This window comes from Babesia microti, chromosome II, assembly GCF_000691945.2.
Source record: "Babesia microti strain RI chromosome II, complete genome".
Classification (NCBI taxonomy): Eukaryota; Apicomplexa; class Aconoidasida; order Piroplasmida; family Babesiidae; genus Babesia; species Babesia microti.
This window is the reverse complement of record NC_027206.1, coordinates 975,994-995,067: the sequence shown is the minus strand read 5'-3', so window position 1 is coordinate 995,067 and position 19,074 is coordinate 975,994. Positions and strand designations below refer to the sequence as shown.

The 19,074-nt window shown below is 35.7% G+C and overlaps 15 protein-coding genes across 15 annotated transcripts; 10 read left to right on the top strand and 5 right to left on the bottom strand.

The window, feature by feature from the left end:
* Window positions 1-35: 35 nt before the first annotated feature.
* BMR1_02g02825 (guanylate kinase) lies at window positions 36-641 on the top strand (the record flags this gene model as incomplete). Its single annotated transcript, XM_012792874.1, has 1 exon — window positions 36-641. One exon carries the CDS (start codon window positions 36-38, stop codon window positions 639-641), a length of 606 nt encoding a protein of 201 aa, XP_012648328.1.
* Window positions 642-650: 9 nt separating this feature from the next.
* Window positions 651-1,145, bottom strand: BMR1_02g02821 (hypothetical protein; the record flags this gene model as incomplete). The annotated part of the gene is made up of 4 exons (XM_021481621.1): window positions 651-701; window positions 722-836; window positions 860-943; window positions 964-1,145. The coding sequence occupies 4 exons, from the start codon at window positions 1,143-1,145 to the stop codon at window positions 651-653; spliced, it is 432 nt and encodes a 143-aa protein (XP_021338243.1).
* Window positions 1,146-1,171: 26 nt separating this feature from the next.
* On the top strand, window positions 1,172-1,459 carry BMR1_02g02820 (hypothetical protein; the record flags this gene model as incomplete). Its single annotated transcript, XM_012792873.1, has 1 exon — window positions 1,172-1,459. The coding sequence occupies one exon, from the start codon at window positions 1,172-1,174 to the stop codon at window positions 1,457-1,459; it is 288 nt and encodes a 95-aa protein (XP_012648327.1).
* BMR1_02g02811 (hypothetical protein) lies at window positions 1,459-2,383 on the top strand (the record flags this gene model as incomplete). Its single annotated transcript, XM_021481620.1, has 7 exons — window positions 1,459-1,507; window positions 1,528-1,590; window positions 1,613-1,672; window positions 1,695-1,769; window positions 1,791-1,852; window positions 1,875-2,126; window positions 2,147-2,383. The coding sequence occupies 7 exons, from the start codon at window positions 1,459-1,461 to the stop codon at window positions 2,381-2,383; spliced, it is 798 nt and encodes a 265-aa protein (XP_021338242.1).
* A 20-nt stretch (window positions 2,384-2,403) lies between these two features.
* Window positions 2,404-5,178, bottom strand: BMR1_02g02810 (BmGPI8, Sexual stage antigen, Pfam s48/45; the record flags this gene model as incomplete). Its single annotated transcript, XM_012792871.1, has 1 exon — window positions 2,404-5,178. The coding sequence occupies one exon, from the start codon at window positions 5,176-5,178 to the stop codon at window positions 2,404-2,406; it is 2,775 nt and encodes a 924-aa protein (XP_012648325.1).
* Window positions 5,179-5,607: 429 nt separating this feature from the next.
* BMR1_02g02805 (hypothetical protein) lies at window positions 5,608-8,532 on the top strand (the record flags this gene model as incomplete). The annotated part of the gene is made up of 4 exons (XM_021481619.1): window positions 5,608-5,672; window positions 5,696-5,780; window positions 5,807-8,481; window positions 8,502-8,532. The coding sequence occupies 4 exons, from the start codon at window positions 5,608-5,610 to the stop codon at window positions 8,530-8,532; spliced, it is 2,856 nt and encodes a 951-aa protein (XP_021338241.1).
* Window positions 8,601-9,847, bottom strand: BMR1_02g02800 (MORN repeat; the record flags this gene model as incomplete). The annotated part of the gene is made up of 3 exons (XM_021481618.1): window positions 8,601-9,019; window positions 9,044-9,250; window positions 9,271-9,847. The coding sequence occupies 3 exons, from the start codon at window positions 9,845-9,847 to the stop codon at window positions 8,601-8,603; spliced, it is 1,203 nt and encodes a 400-aa protein (XP_021338240.1).
* On the top strand, window positions 10,209-10,325 carry BMR1_02g02795 (hypothetical protein; the record flags this gene model as incomplete). Its single annotated transcript, XM_012792868.1, has 1 exon — window positions 10,209-10,325. The coding sequence occupies one exon, from the start codon at window positions 10,209-10,211 to the stop codon at window positions 10,323-10,325; it is 117 nt and encodes a 38-aa protein (XP_012648322.1).
* Window positions 10,326-10,361: 36 nt separating this feature from the next.
* On the top strand, window positions 10,362-11,540 carry BMR1_02g02790 (large subunit ribosomal protein L4e; the record flags this gene model as incomplete). The annotated part of the gene is made up of 1 exon (XM_012792867.1): window positions 10,362-11,540. One exon carries the CDS (start codon window positions 10,362-10,364, stop codon window positions 11,538-11,540), a length of 1,179 nt encoding a protein of 392 aa, XP_012648321.1.
* Window positions 11,541-11,579: 39 nt separating this feature from the next.
* BMR1_02g02785 (conserved Plasmodium protein, unknown function) lies at window positions 11,580-12,030 on the top strand (the record flags this gene model as incomplete). Its single annotated transcript, XM_012792866.1, has 3 exons — window positions 11,580-11,695; window positions 11,788-11,891; window positions 11,912-12,030. The coding sequence occupies 3 exons, from the start codon at window positions 11,580-11,582 to the stop codon at window positions 12,028-12,030; spliced, it is 339 nt and encodes a 112-aa protein (XP_012648320.1).
* Window positions 12,031-12,198: 168 nt separating this feature from the next.
* On the top strand, window positions 12,199-13,908 carry BMR1_02g02777 (ROM4; the record flags this gene model as incomplete). The annotated part of the gene is given in 8 exon segments (XM_021481616.1): window positions 12,199-12,482; window positions 12,503-12,923; window positions 12,944-13,094; window positions 13,116-13,174; window positions 13,194-13,247; window positions 13,268-13,430; window positions 13,474-13,646; window positions 13,693-13,908. 8 exon segments carry the CDS (start codon window positions 12,199-12,201, stop codon window positions 13,906-13,908), a joined length of 1,521 nt encoding a protein of 506 aa, XP_021338239.1.
* BMR1_02g02776 (ROM3) lies at window positions 13,901-15,459 on the top strand (the record flags this gene model as incomplete). The annotated part of the gene is made up of 8 exons (XM_021481615.1): window positions 13,901-14,193; window positions 14,214-14,634; window positions 14,655-14,805; window positions 14,827-14,885; window positions 14,907-14,960; window positions 14,981-15,080; window positions 15,101-15,207; window positions 15,229-15,459. The coding sequence occupies 8 exons, from the start codon at window positions 13,901-13,903 to the stop codon at window positions 15,457-15,459; spliced, it is 1,416 nt and encodes a 471-aa protein (XP_021338238.1).
* BMR1_02g02775 (nuclear protein localization protein 4 homolog) lies at window positions 15,459-16,969 on the top strand (the record flags this gene model as incomplete). The annotated part of the gene is made up of 7 exons (XM_012792864.1): window positions 15,459-15,614; window positions 15,635-15,740; window positions 15,763-15,899; window positions 15,923-16,435; window positions 16,456-16,635; window positions 16,659-16,724; window positions 16,775-16,969. The coding sequence occupies 7 exons, from the start codon at window positions 15,459-15,461 to the stop codon at window positions 16,967-16,969; spliced, it is 1,353 nt and encodes a 450-aa protein (XP_012648318.1).
* BMR1_02g02770 (Alanine racemase N-terminal domain) lies at window positions 16,958-17,670 on the bottom strand (the record flags this gene model as incomplete). Its single annotated transcript, XM_012792863.1, has 3 exons — window positions 16,958-17,061; window positions 17,082-17,167; window positions 17,189-17,670. 3 exons carry the CDS (start codon window positions 17,668-17,670, stop codon window positions 16,958-16,960), a joined length of 672 nt encoding a protein of 223 aa, XP_012648317.1.
* A 112-nt stretch (window positions 17,671-17,782) lies between these two features.
* BMR1_02g02765 (G2 protein, putative) lies at window positions 17,783-18,665 on the bottom strand (the record flags this gene model as incomplete). Its single annotated transcript, XM_021481614.1, has 4 exons — window positions 17,783-18,049; window positions 18,070-18,218; window positions 18,240-18,401; window positions 18,449-18,665. The coding sequence occupies 4 exons, from the start codon at window positions 18,663-18,665 to the stop codon at window positions 17,783-17,785; spliced, it is 795 nt and encodes a 264-aa protein (XP_021338237.1).
* Between the last annotated feature and the right edge of the window lie 409 nt (window positions 18,666-19,074).

The following is a 19,074-nucleotide window of genomic DNA, read 5'->3' as shown; positions in this document are numbered from 1 at the left end:
CAGCATAGTATAGCAGATGACCCTACATTCTGACCATGCTTGAAAATCCCTCAAGTCTGGCGTACCTGCCTCTGTTGATTGTGGGACCATCTGGCGTAGGAAAGGGAACTATAATTAGGAAGCTGATTGGGACCTATTCTTCCCTGTTTTCCTATAGCATAAGCCATACCACCAGGATTCCTAGGTGCAATGAAATCCATGGCAAGCACTACTACTTTGTTTCAAATAGCGAATTTTCTGCTATTAAAGAGGCTGGGGGTTTTTTGGAGTGTGTAGAATTCTGCGGAAACAACTATGGAACTAGCATCGCCGAAATGAATCGGGTTAGATCTAACAAACAAATTCCAATACTGGAAATTGACATTGCAGGATATGTACAATTGTTGGAAATGAATTTTAAAATGAGGAGCATTTTCATCCTCCCACCTTCCTTAGATGAACTGCGTACTAGACTTCTTGATAGAGGATCTGATATAGAGGAAACTATATCTAAGAGATTGGAAATCGCCAAAAATGAAATCGAAATGAGCGAAAAAATATTTTTCGATTCCAAAATTGTAAATAACTCTGTCGAAAAAACTATCCAGGAGATTGATAAGCAGTTAAATAGCTGGTATAAGGATGAAATAACTAAACTTTAATGATAATTTTTATTGTTCAAATCCATGCGAACTTAGTAGCAGCGATTCCTCTTCCTTCAACTAAATCGATACGGTCATACCTTCCTGTGTTGTGATGAAACAAATGATCTGAAAAGATCCAAAATTTTGTAAAAACATCCTACTACACATATGGCCACAAATATTGCCATAATTCTATGCATTATTACAGTTTGCCTGAATTAGCTAATAATAAGTACCACTGAGAGCTCGCAAAAAAATCAACCCTCCGGCTCAATCCATCTTCGAAAGAGAGATTTGTGGTTCTTGGATTGAATAGGAATCTGAATTAATGACATGGTACCGTTTATTGAAGACTAATTCTGAACCAGGATAGTCTGGATTTTCATTTGAAAAAAGTCTTGATCGATTACGATAATTAGGGGAATCCGTGAATAAATATGTTGTATTTTTGGTTTGGGGGATTATAAATGCACTAACTGATGTTAAGTATTGGATAACCGTGATTGTTAACCATAACAGCATTGGCTTCCCCACCATGGTTATATATTATGTTCAAATATTTCAGGCAAACATGTGCATTGCTTAAGAGGATCGATAAAAGGACACAAATACTTTCTATAGGAGCTGCTAATCTCATAATTTTAACCATTTTAATGATCTCTGGAACTCTCATTGTCGATACACAATTCGAAGCTAGGTATAATCGTTGCATTTCGATAGGCAAGAGGGAGCAAACACTGCAAGAAGAGCATAATCAATTGATGCTTTTTTTATCTAAAACAGACTCTCCTGAAAATTTGGACAATTCTGTTCCCATTCCCAAAATTGATTTATAATGTCTGTACTTATTTTGCCAAAAATCACAAATAATGATGCTATATATGGTATTGTTTAATTTATTTAGGAGAAATTATAGAATCTACCATTGGTTATAATAAAAGTGCTCGTAAAAGAAATTTGGTTTATGGTAAATTGGTAATGCCACTTAGGAATCACTACTCGGTCTCTACCTCATCCAAAATATGTAAATATTCCATTAACTAACATAAGTAAATGAGATATTAACTTCAGTATCGGAACCAGATGGTCAAAATGATCATAAATATATCGTTTCTAATTTAAAAGATTATGCAGACACTCTAATATGTATAGTATCCCCTAATTTAGGTTTGATGGTTGCTGTTAAATTAAACCCAGGAGAAATTATAATTATAATCTCCCCATCACAAGTACATTAAATTCTTATTCTAGGAACATAAATTACTTCATCCATTTGTTCATTGGAGTCTGAAGTTTAAATCTAAGCCTTTAGTTTATTGCATTTCATCGGGCCATAAATATCGGGATTCTCACATTAAAAACAATAATTGTTCACAAACAGAATACATGAAAATTGTTGAAAAGGTTGAGGATATTCAACATGATGTTTTGATTAGGACTTCAAATATTGGCGTTCCTTGTGTGATCATATTGCCTCCAACCGAATTTAAATACCCAGTATCTGTAAGTTTTATTTAATTGAGCAAAGCTCGGTGCATAGAATCAGTTTATCTATTCTAGGGGTTGCTGGAAAACTTGTTTGGTTGGAGGAAATCGGACAAATTGATTCATGTGAATGTCAGTGTGTTTTTTCAAAAAATCTTACCATTTCATTTTACAACAGTGATGTTATATGGAAAAGCGGAACACATTCTAAAATCTGTCAATATGCTATTAAAGAATCTGTGAATTATCTAACCTATGTTAGAAATAAAAACTAATTGTTCGGTTTAATATATTATTATCCAATTAGTATAAGTGATAATGTTATTAATGATACGAATGATACATTAAATACGATAAATTTTGCATTATTTGTTATTGATATTGATGAAATTATATTCTCATTCTCATCATAGCAAAAACAATCTACTGTGACGTAACCGTTGTATGATGGATCTGGTTTTCTAAAATTCTCCCTAACGACATACCATAACGATCTAGCTTCATTTTTATTAACAGGGTCTCCAAATATTGAGACTTCCTTTTTAGTATGGAAGATGCTATCAATAAGACTTGATCTATCGTAGCATTTAATTGGATTCTTTTGATAAACAGACGTAGGACAATGAAAAGCAATGGGATCTCCGTACAAATCACGATTCGTGATATCAAAAGTACATGATTTACTATTGTAATTCTTTCCATAATCATCTATAAAGTATTTTGTGTCTATACCGCAACCTTTGATTTTTTTATATATGACAGGTGGTATCCACTCAAATACTGCTATGCTATCTCCAGTAGCACTAAGATTTCCAGGTAAAACTTCAGCTTTATCATCATCTTCGGGTTCTTTTGTGATTTTTTTAGATGTATCTGCATCTATTGATTTTTTTTTATTTTCTACAGGTGCTGAAGTAGTACTGGCGATACACACATAGTAGAATGGAATTTTGTATTGAGATATTAGAGTTGCATGATCATTGATATGTGCACTTATGATGTTCGTGTTTTTACTATTTTGTCCAATGAAAAATCCGTTTGATAAAAAAGAATGTCCGAAATTTGCAGTAATTGCAATTTCAGGTGTCCATTTTTTATTTGGCCTATCCAAAATAATAGTATTCCATTTATTTGGGTAAATATCGATTTTTAGATTTTCTTTTTGCTGAAAAAATTTGGAGCAGTCTATTTTAATGTTAGTCTCGTTCAAATTTGGTATTGACCAGAAGGATATCTCTCCTTTTTTAATTTCATTGATTTTAGTATAATCAATCATTCCATTAGCCATAGGTAAAGGTTTATCCATCAAAACTATTCTTGTTAAACCGATAAATTTGTTAGGATCTGACTCATCACTATTAACGCATGTTAAATAAAAATCATATAATTCACCTTTAATTTCATTATGGGAAGAATGTATTAATTTTGTTGTATGACCATTTAGTATTCTTTTGAGACCAGTGGATATCTCACTGATATCCACAATTTTAAGTTTAAATTCTTTACTACTATCATCTTTGATATATATCTTGTCCTTTACATTTGGTCCGACTTGGGTCTCTTTTTCATTAAACTTAGGACAGGTAATTTGAACATGTCCTTCAGGATATAGAAATGTTTCATACCTATTAGTTTCAATGAATTCTGGATCATTTTCAAAATCATTTATATGCATATTTGCAAATATAAATCTCGCTTGTTCTCCATGGGAACTTTCGGAGTCAATTTCTGTATTTTTTGCTTTGCACAAAGATGTAACACTGCGCATGTACATTTCATGGTTATCCATATACTTGAATCCATTTAGATCATTTACGAGAGGTGAATAGTCTATTACTGTTAGAGAAGGGGATATCTTTTTGATTGACTCAATTTTAATAATATCAGAAAGATGGATATCTTCATTATCTTGATTTTTCCAAATATTCAAATCTTCAGATGGAATCAAACTATTCTCTTCATCGCAATGCAAAGCTATTGTCTGCGTTATATTTGGATCAATATAACATGTATTGCCTAAATTTGAGACTCCTCTTTTCGTATTATCAAAAGAGCCATCAATTTCCCCGCATACGCTTAACCTAGAATAATATGTTGGAGCATATAGATATAAAATGATACTTAATGATTTTACTGACTCAGGCATAATTGTTTTATAACCAACGATAATATGGATTATATTTCTCTCGTCATTTCCGAAAATATTTTTAGGGTTTTTTAAATTTACAGTTGCAGACGTATCGGTTAAAGTGACATATCTGTGGTCGATTCCCGAACCTATAAACGATTTTGATTCTTTAGAATTAAAAATTATATCGGAATCAGCGTTATGAAGAGTATTTTTGTCTTTTGTTCCGTTACTGGTATAACTAACTAGCTCAATGTTTTTACCTACAATCTTTAAATCTTGCCCATACGTTAAATGCTTATAATATCTTATCATATCGCTGGATTCGGGATTTATTATGTTCTTTAAATGTAAATAACTTGTAGACTCTCTATATTTAGGGGAAGGCATTAATCTAATTTTTATAGTAGATAATTTTGTAGTAAATTTTTTATTGGTATGTTCACGTACACAGTTGAAATTTAAATCGTATTGGTTATTAGGCTCAGTTCCATCCCATGGCCATTGAAGTAGAGTTGCTGTGTAACCAAATTTCTTCAGCTCCGTTATTTTAATATTCGGTTTGATTTTTTCTATGTATGAAGATAATAATATTTTCTTATGTTTAGTTAAAAGGGATTCTCTGTATTTTGTAGATAGGTATAATGGTTCTTTTGTTAAATACAAGATATTTTTACTGTGCGCACGTTGCTCACACTGAATTACAACAGATTCTCCAACAAACAAATCCATTTCGCATATTTTATAATCTAGATATTTATCAGAAACAAATACACACGAACCAGCTGAAAGCTGTGGAACGTTGTTGTAATATTTTGCAACAATTCCATAAACATGTCCATCATCAGCTATCTTTTCTTTATTGAAAACTCCTAAATTAGCATTTGCCCGGGTTAGCAGAGCCGATAGGACAAGAAAACGTAGGCTAACTAACAAACTCATTTGGTACACTTCAATTAAAGTTGCAATGCTATTCTAAATCGATTTAGAACAATTCTAATGAAAGTTTGTCGATAGATTGACCAAAACATATACGGCAAATAATTGCGAATCATCTATAATATGTAATCGACAAAAACGATTGTTAGAACATAAGGAACCGCGGCGAGACAATTATAGATCTTTGGATTAAATGTATGTAATAGATTAAATTTGCCGGTAGGCTAAAAAACAAGGTTAATCTAATGGAGATACGCAAACACAATATTTTATTAAGATTAAAACAGGTTTAAAGATTTCGACATTTTGAGATGCAAATAATTTTATAATTTGATAAAATTTTTAGAATAAGTGGAATATATAGAGGGATAAATTTTTAGATAAACATAGTATAGTTCGTTACCCACATACCCACGACAGTGAGTAACAGCTATGGATGTTTTGAAACATCTAACAACATTACTAAATTCGAACAATCCGGAGGATCGCAGAAACGCGTAAGTATATATTTCAATCCTAGAGATCATGAGCTTGTTCGGTGGCAGAAATCTCCACAAGCATGGACCGAAGCACATACAATTTTAACTTCTCAATATCCGCCCGAGGTAAATCAGTGCGCTTATTTTTATAGGTTCATTTAATTGCCTCTCAGACTTTGCGCGCTAAGATTTTCTATGATTTTTACCAAATACCACAATCATCCGGGCCTATCCTATGTCTATCACTACTTTCAATGCTAATAGATCTAGAATCGTTGGGAAACAAGCCTGCGAGTTCAACAATATGCCAATCTTTGTCTGCTTTAGCGTTACAGGGTGCCAATTGGTGGCCCAATCCGGCACGGACATACATATCTTCTCCTAATGTGGAACAAACCAAGAACATTTCGGTGGAATGCATTCTCTCTTTATTGACTTCGTTGGCAGATAGACAGGTCACTAAGAATGTAGTAACTTCAAACACTTCTAGATCTAAGTTGAGGCAGAACTTGGAAGCAGAGTATGAACATGTCGAGAATTATTTGTTGCATATAAGACAAACCTACCCTAACCTTAGGCCCAAGGTGATAATTTGTTGGAAAATTTGGAGATCTTATCATAATGATACTAATTCGGCAAACAATGTGACTTTGAATCCTATTTTGGATGATTGCTTAACATTAATTACGCAGGATTCGGAACAGGAAATATTGGATGCATCAGTCGATTCCATAATTAAGACCTTGAGAGACAATTATAAATGTAAAATAAAATCGCAGAGATCTTCTAAATACGACAATGATGATCTGGATTACAGTAGCGATGAAGATGTGGTGGATAGTAACATCACTGAAGTCAAAATCAAAGAAGCTCAGGATTTGCACTCCAAAATCTTAAATATGCTCCCAGTAATACAAAGTGTGATGGATAATAATCTGAAAAATGGTGACATTGAGCTGATGGATTCACGTGCACACCTAATATTATTCCTCCTACACCTTGACCCTAGGCCAATTAATCTAGTCTCTTCCTCCATTGCATTAATGCGGGGCCCTATTTCAGATAATTTATGGGATATTGCAAATTTTAAAGACTTCTATGGCTATATACCCTCCTCAGTTGGCATTTCAACTGTGGGACCGATACTAAGGTTGATTGATAATGATGGATTCCCCAAGGAACTTGTCCCAGATTTATGCAAGATAATTGCTAGATGTAAATCAGCGGTATTTGAAGAAGCTATTGACGATTTCGAGTTTGCTGAATATCAAGATTCTCTTGGGGATATAATTAACATGTGTTGCAGTGTCTTTTCTAGCGATTACACTGCTTCGTGCCTAGCACAATCATTTAGCGAATATCCCATAGGTACCATGTTGTCCATGGCAATAGTAGTAAATGCCACATCGCCAAAGCCCTGTCAACATGCATTGGGGCTCATAAACAATTTGCCCCAGTTCCCATCATCACCTCCTACTAATTACAAGGAGGGATTAGCTCGTAGCGCGGCACTAATTCTGCTATCCTCGTGCATCTGCAGCGAATCATCGCCCGATACTTATCAAATGTGCAAGAAGGCTGTGTTAGATGAGTTTAAGATTGCATTTGCTGGGCTGAAAGATGAGAGATCAAATCCCATTTGCCAAAAGGTAGTGACACATGCCATAGGGATTCTTAATGGGTTGGCTTGGAAGTATAGACCCAAGTTTTTCGTTCAAAATGAAGCGGAAATTCTGAACGATTCGATTACTATGTTGTCAAGGGCAATACCATATCTAGATGAATCTAATGAGTGCATATTACTTGAATCTATGGCCCTTTTTATAAAGCACGGTTGCATGTTAAATGATTGTACCTACTCACTGGTCCCTGTAGATACATTTCACAACACACTGAACATTGTGCTGTACCCTTCGTGTATTTCCAGGATGACATTAAAGAACTTTTCAAAGTCATTCTTCCAGCGAGGCTCCGATAATGGCTGTGCTTTCTTCAGATTATTGCAGTCCATATCAATTAAACCAGAGTACAACAAATCGTTGGTAGATTACATCGCTACGATGATTATACCACTAGTGTTTGACGCGTGGAAGCATATACATGGGGATATCTCAACTTGTGAATCGGCTGGAAGGCTGCTTAAACACGCGATTAGGGCATGTGGGAAATATTTTGCACCGTTCTTGGGTGAATTCTGCCAGGCATTGATGATGATTCTGATAGACCCGAATTTTGCTCTACAGAGCACCCATCTATATACGTTAGATTGGCTGGAACGACTGTCACACAAGTACGTTGAGTGGGATTCGTCCTTAGTTAAAACTCTAATTGAAAACATCGCGAATAAAGCAATATATCTGTTAATAGCTGCGGATGAAAAGAGTGAATATACCACATATCTATCCGAAGACCTATTTGGACTCTTAACTACCTTCTTCTACCATGAGCCACACGATGGTAGCATCGAGGCCAAGACAATAGAAATTGCTTGTAATCGTCTGGCCCACTGCTCCCCCTACCAAGAATCTAGGTGTTTGGCAAAGTTTCTACAAACACATGTTAAAACGCCAGTTCACCAAAATGCGGCAATTGATGCAGCCTTTGCCGCTATGGCAAGAGGATCTTGCTACGGTGCCACTTCCAGTATTGCTGAGCTAATATACTACATGATCAAACAGAATGATAATTGCAAGAATATAATAAACGAATCGATGAACCAGCTGCCTCAAGCTGTAGTGCAAGATCCAACACAGAGACAAGAGTTATTGGACGGATTTTTTGGTAATTTGGATAAGGTTTCCAGAACAGTAGTACTAGTGGATAATTTGTAGGTCACAATTAATTTAGGTGCCACGACCTAACGAAGAGAAAAGTGTAACTAATTTGATGTTAGATTTATTGGATTGATTTAATCATCCGCGCCGTGATTTTATAGATATGAAGGGCTCATTTAAAGACTCTTTCATAATCTTCATCTGCTTCATGCTTTCCATCATTAAGGCATGGATCCTTCCCTTTAATAGAATCTGGGGGGTTGTGAATGTTAATTGGTAAATTAATTTTATCATTATCACCCTTAGTTCTAATATCAGATTTATCTATAGTGGTAGTGTTGTGTGGGTCGAGCCATTTTGTGTTTTTACCATTGTTCCAAATCCCATGTTGTACAATGCCTTTGGTATTAAAGTATATCCCCATGCCATGTTGAGTTCCGTTTTTAAACCCTCCCTGATATTTTCGTCCGTCCCCCCATTCAAAAAGTCCAACTCCATGCCTCTTGCCGTTTATAAATTCACCGCGATAAATTCTCCCATCTGGCCAAACATATTCGCCATGTCCATGCATTTGGTTGTCTTTCCATTCTCCTAGATTATTTATATGTGTAGTACCTGTATACCTCTTCCCCTGATTCCAAATGAAAGTGCCTATACCATTTATCTGACCATCGACAAATCTGCCAACATAAGAGTTGCCATTGGGCCAGTAGAATTGTCCGAAGCCGTGTTTCTTACCATGCAAATATTCCCCATGGTAGGTAGCACCGTCAGCCCACTTTTCAGAGCCCAAGCCATGCTGTAAACCATTTAACCAATGGCCTAAATTAACTATTTGTTACCTTGATGAGTTGATCCATCTGGGATGTGGATTGTGCTATAAATTAATCGGCATCCATCATTTTTAGTTACTCCATCATATGAATCCTCTATTAAACATTTTTTGGCTGAAGGCTGCCCATAACCCAGACTTGAAATTGAGGAATTGGTAGAAATGTCCGTTTTATCTTTAAAAAATTTATCACTTTCATTATTGGAGCCTTTTGACTGATTAATGACTAATGTACAATTATCCATCGAATCTTGTTTGCCAAGGGTCAGTATGTCAGGATGTGTATTGATGTAATCATTTAGATATTCAAACTGATCCTCATATTCCATAAAACTGTCAATTTCCAAATCAGACGGAGAACTAATTACGGGTTTCGCGCCATTACTGGCAGGGGAATTGTATTTGGATGTGGATGGATGGGCACTTCTATACACAAGCGAATTTAGCGAATTTTTAGACGTAGATCTGGTCAAATTAGTTCTCCCAGATCTTTTGGCGTGGATGACATGGCTTCCATAGTGCCCAAAATATTCCTCCTCCTGGACCTGAGTAAGTTTATGTCCATGCACGGATTTGTTGTTTCCCATGATTTAAAATTAGACAATAACCTACTGTCCTATACAAACGAGCCGCCAAACAACTAAAAGTCCATGTAATATGGATGAGTAGAGCTGGACATCCCCATAGGGTAGGAATTTTTGTGCCGAAAGCAGAACTCACTCAACATTATAATTTGCATATTAAGACTGCATAATGATAATTGAAAATGTTATTTGTGACAATATAAATGAACATAACACGTCTACACTAGTTGCGCATTGTCAGTCTCACCAAATGCGATTTTGGAAGGTAAAATGATTTGTATTGTGAATCGTACATAGTGGCATATCTCTATTAATATTTTTAATTGTGGGCAAAACAAGCAAAGCATATTTAAATGCTTTGTATATGGGGTGCGGCCCAAGTAATATTGCTGGTAGGTCTACGTATACTGTCGGGTCCACTTGTTACTTAGACAATATAAACTACGTGACCTCTCAACTTCTACAATTGTTATTAGTATAATTAGCTGATTAATCGATTTACTGACGAATATCTGAAATGATCCGACCTGTGGTATCAGTATTTGGTGTTGGTGAGGATAAGCGTGTGGGATCCGTTGTCATGCCCAAGACATTCAGCTCTCCTCTTCGGTTAGATTTAGTGAAGTACATCTATACTTGCATGTCCAAGAACAAGCGGCAGCCATATGCTATTTCAAATCTATCAGGATATCAAACATCAGCCGTTTCCTGGGGTACCGGCAGAGCCGTATCTCGTGTACCTAGAGTTCATGGTGGGGGCACACACCGAGCTGGACAAGCTGCTAATGCAAATTTTTGTCGAGGAGGTGGTATGTATGCCCCAACCAAAGTCTGGAGGAGGTGGCACAGAAAGATCAACCTGAAGGAGAAGAGGTTAGCTGTAGCGGCCTCTGTAGCTTCCACTGCCATTGTACCTTTGGTCTTGGCTAGGGGACATAGGATTGAACAGGTGTTAGAGTTACCTTTGGTTCTGGATGATGCAATAGAGCAAATGGAAAAAACTAAAGATGCCAAGAAAGCGTTGGAAGCCATTGGCCTGAGCCCGGAATTAGAGCGGGTAGTCAAGGCTGCAACTAAGACTAAAGCTGGGAGGGGGAAGACTAGGGGGAGAGGGAAGAGAAATCCAATTGGACCGCTAATCATTTTGAGTAACAAACATTGTCCTGCAAGAAAAGCCTTTAGGAATTTACCTGGCGTTGAGATTACTACTGTAGATAGACTGAATCTACTCAAATTGGCCCCCGGTGGTACTTTTGGTCGATTGTGTGTCTGGAGTAAATCGGCGTTTACCCAACTAGACTCAAGTCTTAAGATGATTGTGTCTAATAAGATTGGAGATAGCAGTGCTTCCATTTTGAAAAATGTAGATGTTGAGACTATTATAAATTCAACTCCTGTGCAATCAGTGTTATTGCCTCCAAAGAAGGGAACGCCAAAGACAACGGTCAAAAAACCAACCAGCATAAAAGTAATCAAGTTTGTGAGGTCAAAACTTGCCAAGACAGATACTAAACATGCTAAAATATCTAAGTCTGTGCTATCTGAGAGGAAGAATAACAAGGCTCGTTCTAAGAAATATATAAAGAATATTTATGATGCCCTCGAGTGTAAGCGCAAGGAGCTAGATGATATTGCACTGAAGGAGAAGCAGGAACATTTGGAAATTCTTCAGAAACAGCAAGAAATTGCCGAATAACTATCTACAAAATTACTAATTTATAATTGTAGTGCTTTTATGTCTAGTATATTCTTAGGTACAGCTCGCGTGCGGCAGCTGGCCTTCTCTAAGCCTATCCGCCTTCTCTGTGGCGTCCTAAATATAACATTTCACTCCGAAAATACGTTACTAAGGTAGGCAAACTTTTTAATTATTTCATTCTCTATAATTGATGCGAAAAAGTCATTTATGTATGTGTTATTGCGTCTTTGAATGTATAACTTAGGGAATTCCATAGGAATTTCGTTCCAAGACTCCTTAAGAATAATGATTTCACATTCAATTCGAATATTATAAAGGAAGGACAGGAATCTATACGACTATCATATGGTGTGTAAATGTTTACTTAGGTTCAAAGGATCATTTTATCAATTTAAACTTTTACCAATTTCCACATCAAATTTTACAAAGGATTCTTGACATAGATAATTATGAAAGAGAAAGAAATGACTCACAAACAGCTAATTAATTACCACAATAGTTGTTTGGTAAGCCTGTGTACTTTATAGTCAAATATTTTCTTTAATTGAATATTTAATTAACTTCAGCTATTTTATTCTATAGTTTGGATGTCAGATTGAGCTGTTTCAAGCCATTTTGACTCATTGGTGCTCATTACAGCTTATTGATATTCATAATGAACGTGAATAAGAAGGTAGATGTTGAATTGGTTAATATAATAAATGGCAACGATTGTAATAGTAAAAATGATGGATATGATAGTAATGAAGATAATTGGTTTAAGGGGAAAGTCGAAAGGAGATCACCCTTGACTCCTTTCCAACTATTTTCATTGATAACGGGGGAAACTACTAAGTCTAAAATTAACAGAGATCCAAAATTAAAAAACAATCCTATATATGGAAAACTCAGCTTTACAATTGCGTCATCTTCTATGATAATAATATCGTTTATATTTGAGTAGGTAATCATTTATTAAGATTAGTCTATAATCACAATTCATTTAATGGAAGATGTATATCGCCAATTGTACACCCTTCTCTAATAAGTGGAGATGTTATTACCAAAAAGCATCTTCCTTATATTGTAAATATAGGATACGGGGCTTGTGAAGTAAATTTAAACGATTCTGCTCATAACAGAGCTTTTATTGGCAGTGGTACTGTCGATGATGGATGGCCAATGGTGAATTTAAAGAAATATGATGGATCGAAATCCAGCGGTAGGTTTGATTCTCCGAACGCAAGAATTTTTGAAACACTCGGGGGATTGAATTCCAATAAAATCAGAAATTACAAAGAGTATTATAGATTAGTTTGGTCAATGTTTCTCCATGGAAGTGTAATTCATATGGTATTTAATCTCTGCTGTCAAATACAATCTCTATGGATGATTGAACCAGTGATTCTATTTTAATTTAGGACTGGGGGTTTTTTAGAACGGCAGGATTATATTTTGTCAGCGGAATATTTGGAAATTTATTATCTGCAATTTTAGACCCTTGCGGTACAACTGTTGGATCATCTGGAGCAATGTACGGATTGATGGGAGCTCTAATTCCATATTGCATTGGTAAAATTTTTATTTAGTTAGAATATTGGAAAACAATACCTAGACCTTTTTCAATATTAATATTCAATTGTATATTTATAGTATGAAATAATAATATAGATCATTGGACTAATTTCCGGATTGGCTGGTTATACTGATAATTATGCTCATTTAGTAACTTATTTTTAATTAAGGGGGGGTGTATTGCTGGGATCCTTTGGGGATTTGGAACTATACGCAGTGTTTCATCATTTGACAGGTGTATAATTGTAGAAAGGGTTTTATTATCACCTATACTAAGGTGGATGCTAACAGAGCGTTACAAAGCATCGCTACGGTTAATTGTTGCGAATAAATGTGAGTGTATTTCATTTTATATGTGTGTTTTGAATATATTTAGATGATATGGGAAATAGGAGGCGCCTTGCTTATGAGACACAAAAAGGGATTGAAAAGGGAGTTACTAAGAGAACATTGAAAAGGATTAAACAAAGATTTAGTGCTCCAGGAAGTCCCCCTTGCAGAATGAGATGTAGAGAAACTATAGTGCGTGTAGTTAGTATGGTGACACTGGTAAGATATGTGTGGCACATGTGTGTAGCGTTTAACTGACATATAGATATCAATTATACTCATTCTTTCTATTTTATTACTTTCACCTGAGGTTTACGAGACATTTTCACCGCCTGGACAATTCAAACTTTCGGGTTGGCATACGTGTCATTGTGGAATTTTTATAACGGGAGATAATCCGGTCTTATCTAAGTATAAGGGGATGTTTTGGTGCTGGAGAGATAAAAATATTGCTGAAAAATATATTAAACTAAATGGATGAGCCTAAAGAAGTAGAAAATGCCGATACTGGTGAATTCCCGGTCACATTCAAGGAAAAGCTCGTACATTTCGACAACGTGACGAATGTAAAACGAGAAAAATTTGAGGTTAAGGTGCAAAAAAAAAAATTTGATAGACTAAAAAGTAGTGTTGAACCGTTAAAGCGAAAGCTAACTAATATTACTCGACCAATTATAGTAGTGCCTAGAACAGCAAATCCTATATATGGAAAACTCAGCTTTACAATTGCGTCATCTTCTATGATAATAATATCGTTTATATTTGAGTAGGTAATCATTTATTAAGATTAGTCTATAATCACAATTCATTTAATGGAAGATGTATATCGCCAATTGTACACCCTTCTCTAATAAGTGGAGATGTTATTACCAAAAAGCATCTTCCTTATATTGTAAATATAGGATACGGGGCTTGTGAAGTAAATTTAAACGATTCTGCTCATAACAGAGCTTTTATTGGCAGTGGTACTGTCGATGATGGATGGCCAATGGTGAATTTAAAGAAATATGATGGATCGAAATCCAGCGGTAGGTTTGATTCTCCGAACGCAAGAATTTTTGAAACACTCGGGGGATTGAATTCCAATAAAATCAGAAATTACAAAGAGTATTATAGATTAGTTTGGTCAATGTTTCTCCATGGAAGTGTAATTCATATGGTATTTAATCTCTGCTGTCAAATACAATCTCTATGGATGATTGAACCAGTGATTCTATTTTAATTTAGGACTGGGGGTTTTTTAGAACGGCAGGATTATATTTTGTCAGCGGAATATTTGGAAATTTATTATCTGCAATTTTAGACCCTTGCGGTACAACTGTTGGATCATCTGGAGCAATGTACGGATTGATGGGAGCTCTAATTCCATATTGCATTGGTAAAATTTTTATTTAGTCAGAATATTGGAAAATGATTGCGCGTCCAAAGTTTATATTGTCCTTTGTGATATCGTTTGTGGTAACTTACTAATTGATGTAGTTATTTGGATTGTTGACTGGGTTGTCTGGTTATACGGATAATTATACGCATCTGGTAAATTGTATTATATCCAGGGTGGATTTATTGCGGGCGTTCTTTGGGGATTCGGAACAATCGATTTGAGGGATAAAAATAAGAAAGTGAAAAAACAATGTATTGATGATATTGGTAAAGGTAGAATAGTGCTTATTTAGAAAATAATTTCAAGGAACGTGTAATTAAGAGATTTGTAAAGTATAAAGAATTCTGGAAGGGATCTAGAAATGAATGGATTTTAAGAGCAGTGTGCATGAGCCTATTAGTATGTTTGTGTCTAATTTAGTTAATAATTACAACTATATTATTTATTATTATGGTTAATGGAAAAATATTTGAAAATTTTGACCCACCAGGGCAATTAAAATTTGGAGGATGGCAAAACTGTTATTGTTGTAAAATTAAAAAACAGAATGCCAGTGGAATTGACAAAAAGTATGTAATCAACAGTGACGGGATGTCGTGGTGCTTCCACAACCTCTCTGTGGCTAACTACTTTTGTAACCTTAACAAATAATGTCAATCGTTGTTCGTATATTTTGTCCTACCGGAATCATTAGGGTTACCTTACCTACTGATTCCATGCTTAGTGATTTAATGTCTGAGATTGCGGAGCGTACCGGTGTGCCTATAGAGAAACAATGTCTGTCCATAGCCCCCTCCGACACATCTGTAAGTATTATATAACCAAGATTGATCCCAATGTAAATGTCAAATTAGATAAAATTGGCATTGTTCACGGGACAATTCTAAATTTAAATTCGGATTATCCTGTTGAATTTCAGGATACATCAAAAGGTGTATATGAATTGACATTCAGAAATTCCGGAATTTATGCAAGATGTAAAATTTAAATCATTCGACTCATTTCTTTCAGAAAGGGGATACAACGTTTCGGATTTGCCCCTTAAAAATGAATATTTGCCTGTGAAAATTGAAGTCGGGAAGATGAACAAGGTAGTAATCAACGTTATACATAGATACCTCAATCAATTGCGTTAAAACGCCAGCCATATAGACATGTAGACCATTTGGAGATTATGAATACGGAGGAAATACGCAACTTTGTAAATTTTTGGATGCATGATTGTGAAATGCTGACGCAAAGATGTGGATGGATGTATGGCTACTACATTGAAGATGTTCACTATCCCATGGGAATCCGCGCTGTCTGTGAAGCTATTTATGAACCAATACAAACTGGGGACATTGAGTCGGTTCGAATTGAACCTGATAATTTTTTAAGTGTCGTTGACACTATCGCAGAAAGACTTGGACTTGAGAGAATTGGATTCATATTTTCCCATTTGCCCAGGGACAACTTTTTCTTGACTGCCCAGGAAATATATGATATTGCTAAGATTCAAAATAGCAGGATTGATACGGGACATTATACTGGTTACAATGCATCCCATCACGTTACTTGTACAATATCGCCCGATGTAAATAATAATGGAGAATGTTCCCTAAATGCTTTCATGGTTTCTGATATGGTATAATCAACATAATTTAGGGAATGGCACTTGTGAGAGACGGCTTAATCGACCCTAAACAAGACGATAACCTTAAGATTCATTTGGTAAATCCTAATGAATATGTGATCTTTCCGGGTGTACTTGAAGAGGGAACGGAGACCACTAGCTTTGACACTAGTTGGGTTTTGGTTAGAGTCAATGAATCGGCGCCCATAACGGTAATTTTAAAATTTTGATTTAGCCTAATTCATTTTTCAAAAACTCGTTATTTCAAAGGGAAAATAGAGGGAAAGCGCCAAATATACAGGTATAAAAGTCTTTAATATTTAACTACTAAAAAATTATAAATTAATGTAGGCGTATTTTATGAAAGCCAATGGGGCGAATGATAACCCGAAAGATGGGTTTGATTCTCATGTTTTATATAGCGATTTTCATCTACTATTACATATCGCAAAAAATGTAGATATTGACACGGCACTTGCGATTTGTGATTCTTTAATGAAAGAGGAGCCAGTTGATAATCTTATAAGACAAATATTAACTGCATGAGTTGAATAAACAACGTCCCAACCTAATCTGATTTGTGTTTTCTTTTATTGCAAGATGGTAATCATTGCTCATGCCCATGCTAGACTCCAGTGCTACATTATATACATCTCACCGATTTCAGGGAAGTTTTTTTCGACCTCCCTTCTCAATCTTGACAGTATAGAGAAACATTTTTCGCATTTATCCAAATCAGGATGACTAAGTTAACACATTAACTACCCTATTGTCATTAATCCACAAAATTTTAAATTGTTACAATCATTAATAATATATTTTACCATGTTAAATAGTGTGGTTTGATCGTCAAATGTTATTCCATTCTTACTTTCCTCCCCCGAGGTATTGATTTGAATGTATACATTTATTTTTTTAGTCAAACACTTGTTCAACTCCGATGCTATGTATTCGGAATCCAATGACTCCACCTGGAATAGATTGTCGACCTTCGCCAGCTGTTTGCATTTATTTGACTGAATCTTTCCTATGAAGTGCCATCTTATATCCTTTGGCAACCTTGATGCCTTTTCAACCAGATCTTGAACCTTGCTTTCTCCAAAATGGATTTGACCTAGAGAATAAAGTGCCAAAATGCGTTCAACGGGTTGATATTTGGTTACAGCAACAAGTCTAGGGATCTGTGTGCCATATTTTAGAGATAGGTTTCTAATATTTTCAGACACACATCTGTAATTATCGTTCATGGTATAATCAACGTACAAGCGGCGGCCCGACGTACTGTACTAGTTAGTTATGTTAAATGCAGTGGAAATGATAAAATTATTGTATAAACTACTGTGCTAAATTTTGTGTGACTTAGCAACACCTGGTGAAAGGTTTTTGCTTTTGGCGTCTAACCCCATTGTAAAGAGGGGAACGAGGCCTTCTCATGGGTAAAATAGCCCCGGCGCTGGTACAGACTCCACCAGGAATATTGGCAGTTGGGTATACAAAGCATTTGACTCCATAATCATTACTCTGATATGGATTGTTGTGAATTTGGTTCATGTAGGAATTCATTGTTACTCCCTGGTTCTCAAACTGGAAGTCCGTATTTGGGACATTGTACATACCATTGAAGTTCTACTTTAAGTTATTATTACCTGATCGAAACCAACTTGACAACTCAGCTTCAAGTGATCATTGTATTGTTCCCGTTCCAACTGATCATTTTGGCACCTGTTAACACATGTACTCTCATGTTGCATATGTTTCTCTATTTCAGCTTGCTTATTCCATTGTGCTTGGTCAGCTAGATTGATTATTTGCATACCATGATACACATCTGCAATTTTTTGAAGCCAAATGATTGCCAAAGATTTCAAGTGGCCCGCAGTAATAACAACTTCCACATTATCTTGCAGTGGTTTCAACTGAGATTCGAGTTCGGGGATGTAGTAAAGGAAGTCTGCAACGTATTTTAGATCCATTTCACCTAATTGATTAAATGTACATAAATTTAATTGATGGAACATTTGGTACCTTGTGAATTTGTGAATCTGTTTATATAGTCAACCAGTCCGTATTGGATGAGCAGGTGTCTCAAAAGCGGTTCCGCGAGACTGTAACTGATGAAACCCGCCTTTTCCGGATCATGGTAGTCAAAGGCAATGTCCAACTGCTCCTCTATCCCAGGGTAACTGGAGACCACGTTGTTACGAATATCATCCAAATTAACCTTGGAATTCTGATGGCCCATTGTTTAACCTAGTATATTCTACTGAATGGTAGTGAAACTCTAGATGTTAGATTTAGACTCTAGACTCTAACTCCAAGTGGCAGGTAGTTCGTATGCGTCGTGTATTATTTCTAAAACTTAGAGAAATAATCCATACGATGGCGATACGTCGTAATTTTACCTTGGGAAAGATGTTACCTCAGAACTTCCAATGAAAGAGTAGGAACATAACAACATCGCATGCGATTTGCACTTAATAGCATAAATAGTAACAGATTACTTAACACCCAGCGATTAAAATTGCACAAATTTATGCGAATATGTAATTAGTTCAGTCAAATTTTAACACAGTAGGCATGATTTTACACAATATTCTTGTAATTCGTGTTAACACTATTTTAAACACCGAGTGCCATTATATGTAAGTTGG